This window comes from Coregonus lavaretus (genome assembly GCF_964263955.1).
Source record: "Coregonus lavaretus genome assembly, chromosome: 29".
Lineage (NCBI taxonomy): Eukaryota > Metazoa > Chordata > Actinopteri > Salmoniformes > Salmonidae > Coregonus > Coregonus lavaretus.
Genome location: NC_140016.1, coordinates 5326440 through 5345513, shown reverse-complemented (window position 1 = coordinate 5345513; position 19074 = coordinate 5326440). Strand labels below are relative to the sequence as shown.

Below are 19074 nucleotides of genomic sequence, written 5' to 3'. Positions count from 1 at the left end.
ATGAAACAAAAATAGAACTGTTTGGCCATAATGACCATCGTTATGTTCTGAGGAAAAAGGGGGTGGCTTGCAAGCTGAAGAACACCATCCCAACCGTGAAGCACGGGGGTGGCAGCATCATGCTGTGGGGGTGCTTTACTGCAGGAGGGACTGGTGCACTTCACAAAATAGATGGCATCATGAGGAAGGACAATTATGTGGGTATATTGAAGCAACATCTCAAGACATCAGTCAGGAAGTTAAAGCTTGGTCGCAAATGGGTCTTCCAAATGGACAATGACCCCAAGCATACTTCCAAAGTTGTGGCAAAATGGCTTAAGGACAACAAAGTCAAGGTATTGGAGTGGCCATCACAAAGCCCTGACCTCAATCCTATAGAACATTTGTGGGCAGAATTGAAAAAGTGTGTGTGAGCAAGGAGGCCTACAAACCTGACTCAGTTACACCAGCTCTGTCAGGAGGAATGGGCCAAAATTCACCCAACTTATTGTGGGAAGCTTGTGGAAGGCTACCCAAAACGTTTCACCCAAGTTAAACAATTTAAAGGCAATGCTACCAGATACTAATTGAGTGTATGTAAACTTCTGACCCACTGGGAATGTGATGAAAGAAATAAAAGCTGAAATAAATCATTCTCTCTACAATTATTCTGACATTTCACATTCTTAAAATAAAGTGGTGATCCTAACCGACCTAAGACAGGGAATTTTTACTAGGATTAAATGTCAGGAATTGTGAAAAACTGAGTTTAAATGTATTTGGCTAAGGTGTATGTAAACTTCTAACTTCAACTGTACCTATAAATATGTTTCACCACTAAATTAAGACATGTAAAATATTAGTCCCAGATGAGAAAGGTAGATTACGTCACCATCAGTACATGGCTTATATTAGTGCTTGTTCAGTTCGCTTAGTGAAGTACTCAACATTCACATTGGGGCTTGATCAAGTATTGTCATACAGTCTCAAGAGGATTTAAATAGATTCGCTGTTCAAATGTTGAACATTCAGTGATGATAGAACATATCTGAGAAGTGTCTGCGATTGTACGGCTGCGGCCCATCCTTTCTGTCATCCTCTGGGTCTTCACCAGCGTGGTGTTTGTGTCTCTTCCTGTGTCCTATCAGTCTGCTCAGTGTATTCAGTCCCCTGGGTAGCTCCTTGTCCCCCTCATCCTCTGGCTTGTCCTGACGCCTGTGGGTCCCCTAGCAGCTCCCTGAGCTCAGACGACACACCTTTCTCCAGGTAGTGGTACGGCCTCTTCCCATCGTTATCCCTTGTATTCACACTGGCTCCGTAGTCTCTCACCAGGAAGGTTATGACTCCATCATGGCCGTGTATGACAGCGATGTGTAGAGGAGTATAACCTGCCTGTGTCCTGCTGTTGACGTCCACCTCCGTGCCGCTCTTCCTGGAGATGTCCAGGATGTTGCGGACCATGTCTGCGTTGCCGCCCTTGGCCACCCAGTTGGAGGGCAGTGAAACCCGAGATGAAATCTTTCTTCTCTGTCAGCTGTGGGTTCTGTAACAGGAGATCTGACCCCAGAGACCGGCAGCAGACTTCACCAGCCACTCATGAGCTGCAGCTTCCAAAGGGACAGATTGATCAGAGTAGTTATTGGCATCCTTATTGGTGACCTTATTGACCTCCTTGGTGAGATCATTGGTGGTGTCGTCGCCCTGTTTCAGGAGCTTGCCTGGGGTTCTCTTCAGCTGTGGAGACTGAGACTCACAGTTCTTATTGACATCCTTGACATTGTCCCCTTGTTTCAGGTGCTTGTCTGGGATTCTCCTCAGCTGTGGAGAGCCGGATGTTTGTGGTGTCTCTCCTAGCTCTGGATGTCTGATTTTATTCCCAGGGGGAGGTGTAGGTGCCCGTACCCCACTCTGAGCTCACTCTGCCTGGGTGTTTAGGTGTCACGGGCTGCCTCTGGTGGTAGAGGAGCGGGAGATCTCTGTGCCAACATGTTCGGAATCTCTGAAGTGTTCTGTGTCCCAGACACTTTGTCATTTCATCCATCCTGCCTCACCAGTACTGGTTCTCCTCTCTGTGATTGTGGTGGAGATTTCACTGCCACTATAGCAAACACAGGGTCAGTAGTTTTTTCCAGTTTTTCTGATCCCTTGATCAGCTGAAACATTTAGTATCTTGATTGTGGCAGATTCTTGATAAGAATGTTTGATAGGCTTACTTGACCTAATGGCACCCCCATAACCTGCTGGGTGCGCATTGGGGCATCCTCCTAATTCACTTAAATGCAGAGGCATATGATTTACATTATCCTTCAAACAATTTCCATTTATTCTTGAAGCACAATATGAATTGTTATTTTTAATGTCAGAGTTCAGTATCTTACCAGATTTGGAACTGGCTGAATATCCACTGTGTTCTAAATAACTGGGTGAGAACGACGTGTTTTGACTGCAAATACTCTCGTCCAAGTCCGACTTCTCAGTGGTTAAATGCATTCCCCTTTTCACAAAGTCGTGAAACCTTTTCTTTACAACGACAAACTTGACATCATCGATCTGTTTGACGAGCGCAACGCTGTTTATAATTGTCTTGAATAGATCCCTATTGTGCTTCATGTCCGCGGGATCACTGCAATTGATCTGAGGTTTAAAGGTATTCAGCAAATCCGAATTCTTCACTTTGCCGCCGTGCTCCAACAAAAAAGTCAAAATAGTTTATTCAGTCAAAGCCATCTTTTTCAATGTTCACCTCTGCCAAGATAGCGGAGAAATGTTAACTTGTTGTTCTGAAACTCTCGCTCTCTGCTCCCCGACTGTACCGCCCGTCTTCTTCTATGATGATGGGTCGAGGGTCCCCCCCCACCACTCCTGCGGTTTCCGGTGCCTAGCCAAAATACGTTTTCTGGGAAATTACAGTCTCTTCTTGGCGTGAACGCGAGATTGGGTTGGGAGGTTGCGGATTTGCAGTGCATGCCAAAGGTGCCAGCCGGTGCGCGCCATATGCGCATTCACGTTTCAGGAGCATCCACTATTCTTTTCCCAGTTTAGAGAGAGAGAGAGGAACTATTGGATTATATCCTAGTCTAGTCCAGTCCAGTTATGCACCTTGGTTTTCTTTAGCAGAATCGTTTTCTCATTGTGCCAGTTTATAAAACACCGGTTTTTAGCCTACAGGTTGTTGTAATAATGCATGCTTGATGTATGACAGATGGAGCATATTAGCATGTATGACTGTTAGCCTATAATAAAACAGCAACCTCTTGATTTATAGTCTGTAATTTACAGCTCATCATCAGGACCAGACCAGACCAACACAGCGCAGAGGGTCTGTCTGTGTTTCTCCTTCTCCGCGATTAAATCTGTTCTAATGGAAACCAAGGCGCATCATTTGTCTTCCATCTACAGTACCAAATCAAAGCAATAGAGGCTCCACCATGTACAGTACCGTCTTACTACATTTTATTTCATCACATAGGGGGTGTTGCCACAAAGTAGCCATATTGAATGAATTGAGCCGTTCCACTGTCAACCATAGCTGTCAACCCCACCAGGTGCCGATGAAGACAGCTCCTCCTAAATTCTACTCCACACACTTCTGTTCCTCACGATGGCCGCCACGGACATAGACGTCTTCGCTGTAAGTAGCCTAGAGATTTGCTGCGTTTCACAAAATACACGGAATAAACAGCCTAGCGTATTATGGATAGCCTACGTTACAGTGTGCCTACTGCTATATATAGTGGTATACAGTTGTAGCTGATCTGGCGGGTACGCAGCAAGCTAAGGTGGGGTATCATCAACACCTGGAGAGCAGTGATTTCCTTCCCGTAGATAGCCTTTGGAGAACGGTAGCCTACTCTTGACGCATCATTATTTCGATCCTATTCTAGGTTACTTATACAATGTTAATTGATGCTAGGTATGCAATTGACGCATTTTAGTCGTTGCACTCTGATATTGCTGTAAAAAAAAATGTAAATCTCGACAGAGATTAAACCAATAGCCACTCAATGCTACATTGTATCAATTCGGTCAACAGATGTATAATTTGCCAATGTCAGTGATACATTGTAACAGTTTTGGAACGTGTTTATTGTAGCCATGCAGGCATTGCATGTTTTATGGAGAGAAGGAGGTTGATACATTGTAACTACTTCACTGCAATGAAAGGAGGGAGAGTTAAACTTTCAGTGCAACCCTAGCTAAGAGGCTAGTTAGTTTGAGTTGTTGTGAATTGAAGCTAACCTGCGGATAACAGGATAAGTAGATCAGTAGCAGCCACTTGGTCTCTCCATGAGGGAACTGAACTAATCCTCAGTTCAACACTATAGGAACACACACTGAGGACGTGTGTGTCTGTCTGTCAGCATATGAGATCCTTCCGTGTTTGTTCATAACGGTAGCCTACTGAATTTGTATAACTTAAGGTTTCAATAGAGGCTACTTATCTTCATAAACAAGCTACTTTTTTTCAGTCATTCTGAACACATAGTTATTGAGTTAGTGATTCAATTCATCACTGTAGTTCAGTTTGCACCACACAAACACTACGGCACATGGATGTGAAGCGGATGACAGATTGTGTTTGTTAAGGGTGATTTTTAAGGGCAGGAGACCTGGATCTCCTCTCACCCTGTGAAATAACAGCTACACAGAGGGATCTTTGTGTGTAGAGCACCGGGCCAGTTGTACAGATGATTGCTGTGTTGAGCACATCATTGTCCTCATGGCTAGCCCTCTGTGCTGTGAATAACAACATGCTGTGTTTCTGAAGACGGTCCAGGCACTGTCCCAAATTGCACCCTATTCCCTATGTAGTGCACTACTTTTGACCAGGGCCTATAGAGTTCTTGTCAGAAATAGTGCACTACATAGGGAATAGGGTGCCATTTGGGAAATAGTGCACTACATAGGGAATAGGGTGCCATTTGGGACGTAACCTCTAAAGACAGCCAAGGTTCAGTATCTGGCTCGGGTAAAATGGATTGCATGGGCTGCATGCTAATATCCTGGGTTAAATATAACCTAGCATTAGTCAGGCCATCCTGGGTTAAATATAACCTAGAATTAGTCAGGCCTTCATCCTGGTTTGAATATTACCTGGCATTAGTCAGGCCTTCAGACACAATTGTTGAGTATTCATCTAGTACTAAAAGGCAAACACATTGGAATATAAAGTAATTATATTGTATTAAAAGGAAAACCCATCCCACGTGTATCTGCATATAAAACATCACACGTACACAAACAGAATGATTTGCAGATCCTGATGTTTTGACATGCCTGGGAGTGATTTCTGACCTTGCATCGCAGCGGCATGTTTTTGCAGAGGGGTTATAGAAAACTGTTTTCTCTCCTTAGAATGAAGAGAATCGTACCCTGGAGCTGGGTGGCCATGTTGGGTTTGACAGTCTTCCAGACCAGTTGGTCAGTAAATCAGTCACACAGGGATTCTGCTTCAACATCCTGTGTGTTGGTATGTAACATCTGAGTCCAGCATTACTTCAAGATCTTAACGCGTCTCAGTTCTCACCACAGATACAACTCCAGCCTGAGTGCCAGTCTATTTCTACTGTAGCTAAAGGCAAGGATGTTTTCTGAATGCAGGAACATTCCGGTACCCAGGCTAAAACATCTTCAGTCACCACATCTTTATTTTCTCACTCACTCCTTCACATCTTTTAAATTTTTTATTTTTTATTTCTTTCTACTTATTTTGTCTTTCTCTCTCCATCTCAGGTGAGACAGGGATAGGTAAGTCGACGTTGATGAACACGCTGTTCAACACACTGTTTGAGGCAGAGGAGGCCAGCCACTACCAGAACGGTGTGTACCTGCGGCCCAGGACCTACAACCTGAAGGAGAGCAACGTTCAGCTCAAACTGACCGTAGTCGACACCGTGGGGTTCGGAGACCAGGTCAACAAGGAGGAGAGGTGATAGTACAGGAACAGCTGGGCGCTTGTTAGTGAGTTGGATAGGAGGTGGTTTGGTGAACCACACTCGTGTGTTGACTAACCTTGCCTGACATCTGGTTGAGATGTTTAGCTCATGGATTTGTGTACTGTAGGGAGAGGGATAGCATCAGGATGGTTAAGGTTAGGGTTAGGGTTCAGGTTAAGGTTAGGGTTCAGGTTGGGGTTAGTCATTAAAATAACACTTCAGTCGTTAAAGGGGGGAAGTGATTAAGACAGGCTGTAGCTTTAAGAAGACCAACATTGGACATTCAGCATTCCTCCTCAGGCCCTCTCAAGTAGTGGCACTCCAGCCAACACACATACAGTGTAAAGGATTGGCATAAATGAAGGCTTTGGGTCTTTGTGCAGCCATGAATAGGAAGGAAAGAGAAGGGAGAGGATGATTGGTGGAACTAATGCAATCTGAAAAGGAACTGGAATGGTCTAACAACAGGGGAGTGGGAAAGGGACGGTATTGTCGCAGTGGTTAGTAACCTAGATACTACTATTTGTTTCTTGAATAGCAGGGAAAACTCTCTAGGATATATATGTTATGGTGAAAATGCTTCTAAGGAGCTTGAGAGTAAATACTGTATATGTTTTCAGGCCCTGCATCTGCATTTTTTTCTAAACATTTTTCTCAGGGATGTGATTTTTCCCAATTAATCCGGAATTCCTGCTTTTCTGACATTCTCCATTCACGTGTAATTGAAACTGACCTATCCCCAAAGCACAAATCCTGATCACATCCATGTTGGTCTCTCTGTGCGCTGCAGCTTCAAACCCATAGTGGACTACATCGACACCCAGTTTGAGACCTACCTGCAGGAGGAGATGAAGATCAAACGTTCCCTGTTCAACTACCACGACACCAGGATCCATATCTGTCTCTACTTCATCGCCCCCACCGGACACTCCCTGAAATCACTGGATCTGGTCACCATGAAGAAACTGGACAGCAAGGTAACGTTTGAAGTACATATATTCTTGTATTAGGAGCTGCTCTTATACTTACAGCTTTGCGGGAATTATACTGGTGCAGGAAAACATTTTTGGACATTGATTTGTTTGGACACTGATGTGTTAGCATCTGAAGCATTGGACATCATAGAGTTGAACAGCTGCACAACTCAAATGAAGGGCTCTGCAGAACCGAAGGAGACTGCCAAGTGTTGAGGTTCAGGCACAGCCTGTTTCTATCTGAAAGTAGAGCTGCGTTGCGTTTTGATGCTTGCGTTTGTGTCAGTCCAAAGTCAATAAAAAGCATAGTAGACCTGATGATTCAAAACGCTATTCCAATGCTAATGCTGCTCCTCCATGTACTGCAGGTGAACATCATCCCCATCATTGCGAAGGCAGACACGATATCTAAGAGCGAGCTGCACAAGTTCAAGATCAAGATCATGTCAGAGCTGGTGAGCAACGGTGTTCAGATCCACCAGTTCCCTACCGAGGACGAGGCTGTCACAGAGATCAACTCCTCTATGAATGTGAGTCAGACGCACACACACAATTATACACACAAACATGGACACACACACACACACACGCACACACCTTTGTCTTGTCACAATGCAGTTATGTATGCCAGGCACCTGTACACTGTAATCAGATTGCTTGCGTTCCTGATTTATTGCGTCAGCCGAGGAGCCGATTGATTGATTGATTGATTGATTAAAAGAGACAACAGTTTCTTCCTCTATGCCTTAATAAAACACCATCTTATTTGTGACACGTTGCTGTGGTCTTTTGTTTTTAAACAACAAGTCATTGTTCTATTATAAGGGGGTCATACATGCTCATGACAGTCTTATCATGCATTAGAACTACATCATAATGCATTATTCAGTATCTGCAGGCTTTGGTAAAGTGTTACTAAATGTTCCCATATTAAATTAAATCCTTTGTTCCAGGCCCATCTGCCCTTTGCTGTGGTGGGGAGTGTTGAGGAGGTTAAAGTGGGTAATAAGATGGTGAAAGCCAGACTGTACCCCTGGGGAACCGTACAGGGTAGGTATCCCTCTATTGATCCTGTACCCCTGGGGAACCGTACAGGGTAGGTATCTCTCTATTGATCCTGTACCCCTGGGGGAACCGTACAGGGTAGGTATCTCTCTATTGATCCTGTACCCCTGGGGAACCGTACAGGGTAGGTATCTCTCTATTGATCCTGTACCCCTGGGGAACCATACAGGGTAGGTATCTCTCTATTGATCCTGTACCCCTGGGGGAACCGTACAAAAAATTCCAGAAAATCACATTGTAGGATCTTTAATGAATTTATTTGCAAATTATGGTGGAAAATAACTATTTGGTCAATAACAAAAGTTTCTCAATACTTTGTTATATAGCCTTTGTTGGCAATGACACTGTCACAGATTCTGCCGAGGCTGCTCCTCCTCCTTGCTCGGGCAGGCTTCGGCGTTCGTCGTCCCCGAAGTACTAGCTGCTGCCGATCGATGTTTCGGTGTTTGTCTAGTTTAGTCTGTATTGTTTACACCTGTTCCCCATTATGTTTGATTGTATGCCCTATATTTACCCCTGTCTCTCATTTGGCTTTTGTGTGTGATTGTTTCTTTGTGACGTGTGTCGTTGGTGAGCGGGTTAGTTCCTCCCTGTGTGGAGGTATTCTGTTTCGTGTTCTTTGCATTCTGAGTAAAGTACGTTTCCAAGAGTTCTGTGTCCTGCGCCTGACTTCTTCCACCGCATTTCACTGACATTCGTGACAGAATCACACACCACTACATGGAGTCAGCAGGAGCGGCGGTGCCAACGGGATCACTGGAGGAGCGCGTTTTACAACAGGCGGCTATGCTCCAGGATCTTGGTACCGCCATGGAAGGGGTGATTAACACCTTGAGGCGATGGGAAAGAGGAGATTTGCCCACACCTCCTCCAACGATACCACCACCATCAGCCATACCCATCGTTTCACATCAGGAGTCCAGTGGGATTCGGCTCTCGCTCCCGAGGGCTTATGATGGCACCGCAGCCGGGTGTCAGGGTTTCCTGCTCCAAGTGGAACTCTACCTGGCAACCATCCACCCGGCGCCCTCGGGATACGAGAGCGTGTCCGCCCTCATCTCCTGTCTGTCCGGCAAGGCACTGGAGTGGGCCAACGCCGAGTGGGGGGGAATAGACGCCGCTACAGTCAACTATGTGGAGTTCACCCGCCGCTTCAGGGCGGTGTTCGATCATCCCCCAGAGGGGAGGGCGGCGGGTGAGCGTCTGTTCCACCTCAGACAGGGGAAGAGGAGCGCTCAGGAGTTCGCACTGGACTTCCGGACTCTGGCTGCCAATGCGGGATGGAATGAGAGGGCCCTCATCGACCACTACAGGTGCATCTTAAGGGAGGACGTTCGTCGAGAGTTGGCCTGCAGGGACACCAACCTAAGCTTCGATCAGCTGGTGGACATGTCGAGTCGCCTAGATACCCTGTTGGCTACCCGCGGACGTCCGGAGCTGGGGCCGTCCATTCCATCCCCCAGCACTTCCGTGCCGAGCCCTATGGAGCTCGGGGGTGCTGGTGCTAGGGAGACTAGGAGGGAGACCAGGAGAGAGGCCGTCCCCTGCACCAACTGTGGCCGCAGAGGACACACTGCGGTTCGGTGCTGGGGAGGGTCTCCTAGGAATCGAGGCAGTAGGCAACGCACTGATGAGTCATTCCAGGTGAGTAAGCACCCAACTCACCCAGAGCTCTCTGTTGTTCATATGTGTATTAAAGTTGTGTTTCCAGAGGTTTCTTCTCACTCCCAGCATAAGGCGCTAGTAGATTCAGGCGCAGCTGGGAATTTTATCGATCGCCATTTCACATATAAGTTAGGGATCCCTATTGTACCAGTCGATGTGCCATTCCCCATCCATGCCCTAGATAGCCGTCCTTTGGGGTTGGGAATGATTAGGGAGGTCACAGCGCCACTTAAGATGAAGACGCAGAAGGGCCATGAGGAGATTATACAGTTGTATTTGATTGACTCTCCTGCGTTTCCTGTGGTGTTGGGGCTTCCCTGGTTAACATCTCATGACCCCAACATTTCATGGCAACAGAGGGCTCTCAAGGGATGGTCTGATCAGTGTGTGGGGCGGTGTGTAGGTGTTTCCGTAGGGGCAACGACGGTGGAAAGTCCGAACCAAATGCCCACAATGCACATTCCTCCTGAGTATGCCGATTTGGCACTCGCCTTCTGTAAGAAGAAGGCGACTCAATTACCACCTCATCGACAGGGGGATTGTGCGATAGACCTCCAAGTAGGCGCTGCGCTCCCTCATAGTCATGTGTATCCTCTGTCTCAGGAGGAGACGGCGGCTATGGAGACATACGTCACCGAATCGCTGAGACAGGGATACATACGGCCGTCCACTTCTCCTGCGTCCTCAAGTTTCTTTTTTGTGAAGAAGAAGGATGGGGGTTTACGCCCGTGTATTGATTACCGTGGTCTCAATCAGATTACAATTAAATACAGCTATCCTCTCCCTCTGATTGCTAGTATGACGGAGTCATTACACGAGGCGCGATTCTTCACAAAATTGGATCTCAGGAGCGCTTACAACCTGGTGCGCATTAGGGAGGGAGATGAGTGGAAGACAGCATTCAGTACCACCTCGGGTCACTATGAGTACCTCGTCATGCCATACGGGTTAATGAATGCTCCTTCAGTCTTCCAATCATTTGTGGACGAGATTTTCCGGGATTTGCATGGACAGGGGTAGTGGTGTATATTGATGACATTCTAATATACTCCGCTACACGAACCGAGCATGTGTCCCTGGTACGTCGGGTGCTGGGTAGACTGTTGGAGCATGACCTGTATGTGAAGGCGGAGAAATGTCTGTTTTTCCAGGAGTCCATCTCCTTCCTGGGACATCGGTTGTCCGCGTCAGGGGTGGAGATGGAGATTGACCGCGTTTCAGCCGTGCGTAATTGGCAGACTCCCACTACGGTTAAGGAGGTGCAGCGTTTTTTGGGTTTTGCCAATTACTACCGGAGGTTTATCCGGGGCTTTGGACAGGTAGCAGCTCCCATCACCTCCCTGCTAAAGGGGGGCCCGGTGCGTTTGCAGTGGTCGGCTGAGGCGGACAGGGCGTTTAGACATTTGAAGGACCTGTTCACCTCGGTTCCGGTGCTGGCACATCCGGATCCCTCTTTGGCGTTCCAAGTTGAGGTGGATGTGTCCGAGGCGGGGATCGGTGCTATACTGTCTCAGCGCTCGGGCACGCCTCCAAAACTCCGCCCCTGTGCTTTCTATTCTAAGAAGCTCAGTCCGGCGGAACGCAATTATGACGTGGGGGACAGGGAGCTGCTAGCGGTGGTTCAAGCCCTGAAGATGTGGAGACATTGGCTTGAGGGGGCTAAACATCCTTTTCTCATTCTGACTGACCATCGTAACCTGGAGTACATCCGGGCAGCGAGGAGACTGAACCCTCGTCAGGCTAGGTGGGCCATGTTTCTTGCCCGGTTTGTATTTAAGCTCACTTATATCCCAGGGTCACAGAACGTTAAGGCAGACGCCCTGTCCCGACGATATGACACAGAGGAGAGGTCCATTGAGCCCACTCCCATACTTCCGGAGTCTTGTCTAGTGGCACAGGTGGTGTGGGAGGTCGACGCGGAAATCGAGCGGGCTTTACGTACCAACCCTACTCCCCCAGAGTGTCCAGAGGGGCGGAGGTACGTGCCGCTCGAGGTACGTGATCGACTGATATATTGGGCTCACACGTCACCCTCCTCTGGTCATCCTGGTATTGGTCGGACGGTGCACTGCCTTAGCGGGAAGTACTGGTGGCCCACCTTAGCTAGGGACATGAGGGTTTACGTTTCTTCCTGCTCAGTGTGCGCCCAGTGTAAGGCGCCTAGACACCTGCCCAGAGGGAAGTTACAACCTCTACCCGTTCCACAACGGCCGTGGTCTCACCTGTCGGTGGATTTTGTCATGGACCTTCCCCCCTCCCAGGGGAATACCACGATCTTGGTCGTTGTGGATCGGTTTTCTAAGGCCTGCCGTCTCATTCCTATGCCAGGTCTGCCTACAGCCCTACAAACGGCCGACGCCCTGTTTACTCACGTTTTCCGGCACTACGGGGTGCCTGAGGATATAGTGTCTGATCGGGGTACCCAGTTCACCTCTAGAGTTTGGAGGGCATTTATGGAACGTTTGGGGGTCTCGATTAGCCTTACCTCGGGTTTTCACCCTGAGAGTAATGGGCAGGTGGAGAGAGTAAAACAGGATGTGGGTAGGTTTCTGAGGTCCTATTGCCAGGACCGGCAGGAGGAGTGGTCGGGGTATATCCCCTGGGCAGAGATAGCCCAAAACTCACTCCGCCACTCCTCCACTAATCTTACGCCTTTTCAGTGTGTGTTGGGTTATCAGCCGGTTCTGGCACCCTGGCATCAGAGCCAGATCGAAGCTCCTGCGGTGGGTGAGTGGTTTCGGCGCTTGGAGGAGACATGGAACGCTGCGCATGTCCATCTGCAGCGGGCCATCAGACGGCAAAAGGAGAGCGCCGATTGCCACCGCAGTGAGGGTCCGGTTTATGCACCGGGAGATCGGGTCTGGCTCTCGACCCGAAACCTGCCCCTTCGCCTGCCCTGCCGGAAGCTGGGTCGGCGGTTTGTGGGGCCATTTAAAGTCCTGAGGAGATTGAACGAGGTATGTTATAGGTTACAACTGCCCATTAATTACCACATTAACCCCTCGTTCCATGTGTCTCTCCTCAGGCCGGTGGTAGCTGGTCCACTCCAGGAGAATGAGATACGAGAGGCTCCTCCGCTCCCACTAGACATTGAGGGGGCTCCGGCGTACTCAGTCCGTTCCATCGTGGATTCGAGGCGTTGGATGGGGGGTCTGCAGTATCTTGTGGAGTGGGAGGGGTACGGTCCGGAGGAACGGTGCTGGGTCCCTAGGAGGGACATCCTAGATCCCTCCCTGTTGAGGGATTTCCACCAGAGTCATCCGACTCGCCCTGCTCCGCGTCCTCCTGGCCGTCCCCGAGGCCGGGGTCGGTGCACGGCTGGAGCCGCGCGTCAAGGGGGGGGTACTGTCACGGATTCTGCCGAGGCTGCTCCTCCTCCTTGCTCGGGCAGGCTTCGGCGTTCGTCGTCCCCGGAGTACTAGCTGCTGCCGATCGACGTTTCGGTGTTTGTCTAGTTTAGTCTGTATTGTTTACACCTGTTCCCCATTATGTTTGTTTGTATGCCCTATATTTACCCCTGTCTCTCATTTGGATTTTGTGTGTGATTGTTTCTTTGTGACGTGTGTCGTTGGTGAGCGGGTTAGTTCCTCCCTGTGTGGAGGTATTCAGTTTCGTGTTCTTTGCATTCTGAGTAAAGTACGTTTCCGAGAGTTTTGTGTCCTGCGCCTGACTTCTTCCACCGCATTTCACTGACATTCGTGACAGACACAGGTCAAACGTTTTCTGTAAGTCTTCACAAGGTTTTCACACACTGTTGCTGGTATTTTGGCCCATTCCTCCATGCAGATCTCCTCTAGAGCAGTGATGTTTTGGGGCTGTCGCTGGGCAACACAGACTTTCAACTCCCTCCAAAGATTTTCTATGGGGTTGAGATCTGTAGACTGGCTAGGCCACTCCAGGACCTTGAAATGCTTCTTACGAAGCCACTCCTTCGTTGCCCGGGCGGTGTGTTTGGGATCATTGTCATACTGAAAGACCCAGCCACGTTTCATCTTCAATGCCCTTGCTGATGGAAGGAGGTTGTCACTCAAAATCTCACGATACATGGCCCCATTCATTCTTTCCTTTACACGGATCAGTCGTCCTGGTCCCTTTGCAGAAAAACAGCCCCAAAGCATGATGTTTCCACCCCCATGCTTCACAGTAGGTATGGTGTTCTTTGGATGCAACTCAGCATTCTTTGTCCTCCAAACACGACGAGTTGAGTTTTTACCAAAAAGTTCTATTTTGGTTTCATCTGACCATATGACATTCTCCCAATCCTCTTCTGGATCATCCAAATGCACTCTAGCAAACTTCAGACGGGCCTGGACATGTACTGGCTTAAGCAGGGGGACACGTCTGGCATTGCAGGATTTGAGTCCCTGGCGGCGTAGTGTGTTACTGATGGTAGGCTTTGATACTTTGGTCCCAGCTCTCTGCAGGTCATTCCTAGGTCCCCCCGTGTGGTTCTGGGATTTTTGCTCACCGTTCTTGTGATCATTTTGACCCCACGGGGTGAGATCTTGCGTGGAGCCCCAGATCGAGGGAGATTATCAGTGGTCTTGTATGTCTTCCATTTCCTAATAATTGCTCCCACAGTTGATTTCTTCAAACCAAGCTGCTTACCTATTGCAGATCCAGTCTTCCCAGCCTGGTGCAGGTCTACAATTTTGTTTCTGGTGTCCTTTGACAGCTCTTTGGTCTTGGCCATAGTGGAGTTTGGAGTGTGACTGTTTGAGGTTGTGGACAGGTGTCTTTTATACTGATAACAAGTTCAAACAGGTGCCATTAATACAGGTAACGAGTGGAGGACAGAGGAGCCTCTTAAAGAAGAAGTTACAGGTCTGTGAGAGCCAGAAATCTTGCTTGTTTGTAGGTGATCAAATACTTATTTTCCACCATAACTTGCAAATAAATTCATTAAAAATCCTACAATGTGATTTTCTGGATTTCTTTTCTCAATTTGTCTGTCATAGTTGACGTGTACCTATGATGAAAATTACAGGCCTCATCTTTTTAAGTGGGAGAACTTGCACAATTGGTGGCTGACTAAATACTTTTTTCCCCCACTGTATATATATTTTTTAACTTTAATTGTTATTTTCTCAAATGCGTATTGTTGCTAACTTGCCATCGAATGACCAGTACTTTTCAAACTATAAGGTATTTGTCACCATATTAAACCAATCATATAACCCAATCCTGCTGTGTTGTGTTGTACAGTGGAGAACGAGAGCCACTGTGACTTTGTGAAGCTGAGAGAGATGTTGCTGAGAGTGAACATGGAAGACCTGAGAGAGCAGACTCACGCCAGACACTACGAGCTCTACAGACGCTGCAAACTGGAGGAGATGGGCTTCACAGATACAGACCCCGACAACAAACCCTTTAGGTGAGACCAGCTCTTGTTCAAAGTTACAAAGCGGGCAGGTTGTCAACCTTTTTTTGGGCTGAAGGTTTGTCATCAAATATGCACAATATAAACTGAAATTAGACTAGTGTTAGAAGCCAGAATACGGCCAAAGCTAGCATCAGAACACATAGTACTCACTGGCACCTGGAGATCAACTACTGTAAGGAGCCCATGGACATCTCACAGCAGTCAGAGACCTAATACACATTTTATAATGAAATATAAGAGCCATTCCCAAATGGCACCCTATTCCCTACATAGTGCACTACTACAGGGCTCTGGTCAAAAGTAGTGCACTATATAGGGAATAGGGTGCTAATACCGTATACCTGTTTAACTGTAACTACCTTGTCAGTCTGCAGGAGACGTATGAGACCAAGAGGAAAGAGTTCCTTGGGGATCTGCAGCAGAACGAGGACGAGATGAGACAGATGTTTGTCAACAAGGTGAAGGAGACCGAGGCAGAGCTGAAAGAAAAGGAGAGGGAGGTAATCATTCCAAATCAAATGAAATGTTATTTGCCACATGCGCCGAATACAGCAGGTGTAGACATCACAGTGAAATGCTTACTTACAAGCCCTTAACCAACAATGCAGTTTTTTAAAGAAAAAGTAAAACAAAAAAATAAAAGCACATAACAGTAGGGAGGCTATATACAGGGGGGTACCGGTACAGAGTCAATATACAGGCTATATACAGGGGGGTACCGGTACAGAGTCAATATACAGGCTATATACAGGGGGGTACCGGTACAGAGTCAATATACAGACTATATACAGGGGGGTACCGGTACAGAGTCAATATACAGGCTATATACAGGGGGGTACCGGTACAGAGTCAATATACAGGCTATATACAGGGGGGTACCGGTACAGAGTCAATATACAGGCTATATACAGGGGGGTACCGGTACAGAGTCAATATACAGGCTATATACAGGGGGGTACCGGTACAGAGTCAATATACAGGCTATACACAGGGGGGTACCGGTACAGAGTCAATATACAGGCTATACACAGGGGGGTACCGGTACAGAGTCAATATACAGGCTATATACAGGGGGGTACCGGTACAGAGTCAATATACAGGCTATATACAGGGGGGTACCGGTACAGAGTCAATATACAGGCTATATACAGGGGGGTACCGGTAGTCGAGGTAATTGAGGTAATATGTACATGTGGGTAGAGTTAAAGTGACTATGCACAAATAGTAAACAGAGTAGCAGCAGCGTGAAAGAGGGGGATGGGGTGGGGGGGGGGGGGGGGGGTCAGTGCAAATAGCCCGGGTAGCCATGATTAGCTGTTCAGGAGTCTTATGGCTTGGGGGTAGAATCTGTTGAGAAGCCTTTTGGACCTAGACTTGGCACTCTGGTACCGCTTGACGTGCGGTAGCAGAGAGAACATTCTATGACTAGGGTGGCTGGAGTCTTTGACAATATTTAGGGCCTTCCTCTGACACCGCCTGGTATAGAGGTCCTGGATGGCAGGAAGCTTGGCCCCAGTGATGTACTGGGCCATACGCACTACCCTCTGTAGTGCCTTGCGGTCGGAGGCCGAGCAGTTGCCATACCAGGCGGTGATGCAACCAGTCAGGATGCCCTCGATGGTGCAGCTGTATAATTTTTTTTTTATTTTTTTTATTATTATTATTTTTTTTTTTTTTTGACATTTTAGGTTGTTTTTTTTTTTCAATTTAAAGTTTTATTAAGTTTTCAATCAACCAACCAAACACATTCCACATTCACAGATGTGAATTTAAAAAAATAAAATAATAATAATAATAAAAAATCTCAGGAAACGTATGGTGATTGGGCGCGGTGGTTGTCTGGCTGCTGGTGGGGGCCTCAGTGCTCGGTGAGCTCTCTCGAGTTCTATGGGCCTGTCGGTGGACAGGTGGAGCCACTCGGGAAGTTTGTCTTGCAGGTAGCGGATCAGTGGCATGTTTCCCTCTTCTTTTTCGCCCAGATTTAATAGAACACAATTATTCCTTCGCCCCCTGTTTTCCAGGTCCTCTGTTTTCTCTTCCAGCTGCTCTATTTTTTTTTTAGCATATGCTATTGTTTCCATGGCGTCTGTCAATAAGTTTTCCGTGGATAGGATTCGCCCCTCTGCCTCGTCCAGGCGCCCCGCGTTTATGGTTATCTTGTTGTTTATGTCAGGCAAGGCATTTTCCAGGATTGTCACCTTGCCCCCTATCGCACTGAGCTGAGCGTTAATGGCATCTAGTTTAGTGTTGAGTTCTGTACGTTGGGATCTCAGCTCAGAAAAGATGTCTTCGACAGAGTGCGAGGTTGGCATTCGTTGGGCCTCGGGGGGGGACGGGTCCTCTTTCTCCTGGCTAATGGCGCTAGCTTTTTCTGAAGCTAGCTGCTTCTTGGAGGCTTTTTCCGTCGCTAGTACTCGAGTCCGGGTAAAAATGTCTCCTGTAGTGTTGCCTTTTGAAGCCGCCATGACTTTTTGACTAAAGCTAAATGAGTTTAAACTTGAAGTGGAGGTAAGATTAGGAATTGGAAACTACTTGTGCGGAGCTCCTAGTTCATGCGGCCATCTCGTTCAAGGGTCACGTGATCTCCCTGTATAATTTTTTGAGGATCTGAGGACCCATGCCAAATCTTTTCAGTCTCCTGAGGGGGAAAAGGTGTTGTCGTGCCCTCTTCACGACTGTCTTGGTGTGCTTGGACCATGTTAGTTTGTTGGTGATGTGGACACCAAGGAACTTGAAGCTCTCAACCTGTTCCACTACAGCCCCCGTTGATGAGAACGGGGGCGTGCTCAGTCCTCTTTTTTTTCCCCCTGTAGTCCACAATCATCTCCTTTGTCTTGGTCACGTTGAGGGAGAGGTTGTTATCACACGGCCAGGTCTCTCATGGTGCTTCTGGGTTGTTGTTTTGTTTAGATTATGATACTGTTCTGCTCCTTTTCATACTTGAACTGATCCTCATTTTGAGAACATGCTCTAGGCAGTGGGGAGGATACTCTGGGTTGTTTCTGGACTGGGCATTAGAATCTAATCAGCCATGTGACCATAACAGAGCATTCTGGGAGCATTAACAGTTTGCACCCTAATACTTTAGTTGGAACTGTTTGCTCAGTGCAGCATTCTGCTGCCAGTGGTGATTTTAGCATGCCAATCTTGGTGGGGCAAACTTTTATTTAGATGCATGCCAGCAAAGCCACAACACAACACTAAACAATACATTAGTTGCACTATAACGGTGCCAACAGCGGTCCCGACACCTTACCACTGCTACACCTGGCTATCAGCGGAGCCTTGTCTGGCAGCGAAACAGTTCATTCAGCCTCATTTACTGCCTTTAAAAACAACATAGCTGATATGGCTGACTTGCTTAAACAAATGTGGTTTCTACTGACAATTGAGATGTACAAACTATGGCATAAGGGAACGACGAGCGGATAAGAGGCAATCCGTCTTTTCGATGAAGACATTAATGAGCGAGCTAACGACAGAATTCAGAGCATGGGCCGTTCTTACAGTATTCTCCCTGTAAACCAAGTCAGAACCGTAGGATAAATAAAGGGGGCATATAAGCAGACAATGAAAGCTCAATATTCTATGATTACATTTCTCTAAAACAGGCTATAGGCTACATGTGCACCACCAAGTCAGAACAGTAGGATACGTTATGAGGAGAAAGGGGACCAAATTATTAGGGTGAGGCACATGGGCTACTAACAGCTTACTACACAACATACACTTAGTATTACTTTCTTAGCTAGAGTATACATATATCCCTGGCATATTACATCATTTATGCAGCAGCATACAATACATTTTTGGACTCACTGATGTGCTGTGCTCACTTGAACAGGAAGGTGGCGTGGCGGTCCTTGATGTGGGCAAATTTTGTCATGAAACTTTGTCATCAAATTCTGGCATTCTCTGGATTTATGGTGCTTTCAAGACAACTGGGACGTTGTGATCTTCAGGTCGGAGCTCTAGAAAGAGACCCGAGTTCCCGACTTGGAATTCCGAGTTGGATGACTGTTCAAAGCAGATTTTCCCAGTCGGAGCTCATTTTTTTTAGAGTTCCCAGTTG

At 47.4% G+C, this 19074-nt stretch overlaps 2 protein-coding genes across 3 annotated transcripts in view; one reads left to right on the top strand and one right to left on the bottom strand.

Moving 5' to 3' along the window:
• Nucleotides 1–1170: 1170 nt before the first annotated feature.
• Nucleotides 1171–2973, bottom strand: LOC311104987 (alpha-latrocrustotoxin-Lt1a-like; the record flags this gene model as incomplete). Its single annotated transcript, XM_084146973.1, is given in 5 exon segments — nucleotides 1171–1470; nucleotides 1472–1522; nucleotides 1648–1797; nucleotides 2506–2664; nucleotides 2908–2973. Coding segments are annotated over 5 exon segments (726 nt in total).
• Nucleotides 2974–3456: 483 nt separating this feature from the next.
• LOC311105140 (septin-8-A-like) overlaps nucleotides 3457–19074 on the top strand; it is a 27862-nt gene continuing 12244 nt past the window's right edge. For both annotated transcript variants that reach the window (XM_084147171.1, XM_084147170.1), the window contains exons 1-8: nucleotides 3457–3610; nucleotides 5335–5449; nucleotides 5713–5908; nucleotides 6706–6892; nucleotides 7258–7419; nucleotides 7843–7939; nucleotides 14825–14993; nucleotides 15370–15502. In XM_084147171.1, coding sequence (XP_084003297.1) covers nucleotides 3581–3610; nucleotides 5335–5449; nucleotides 5713–5908; nucleotides 6706–6892; nucleotides 7258–7419; nucleotides 7843–7939; nucleotides 14825–14993; nucleotides 15370–15502 — 1089 coding nt within the window. In that variant the 5' untranslated portion in view covers nucleotides 3457–3580. The remainder of the gene's footprint in view (nucleotides 3611–5334; nucleotides 5450–5712; nucleotides 5909–6705; nucleotides 6893–7257; nucleotides 7420–7842; nucleotides 7940–14824; nucleotides 14994–15369; nucleotides 15503–19074) is intronic.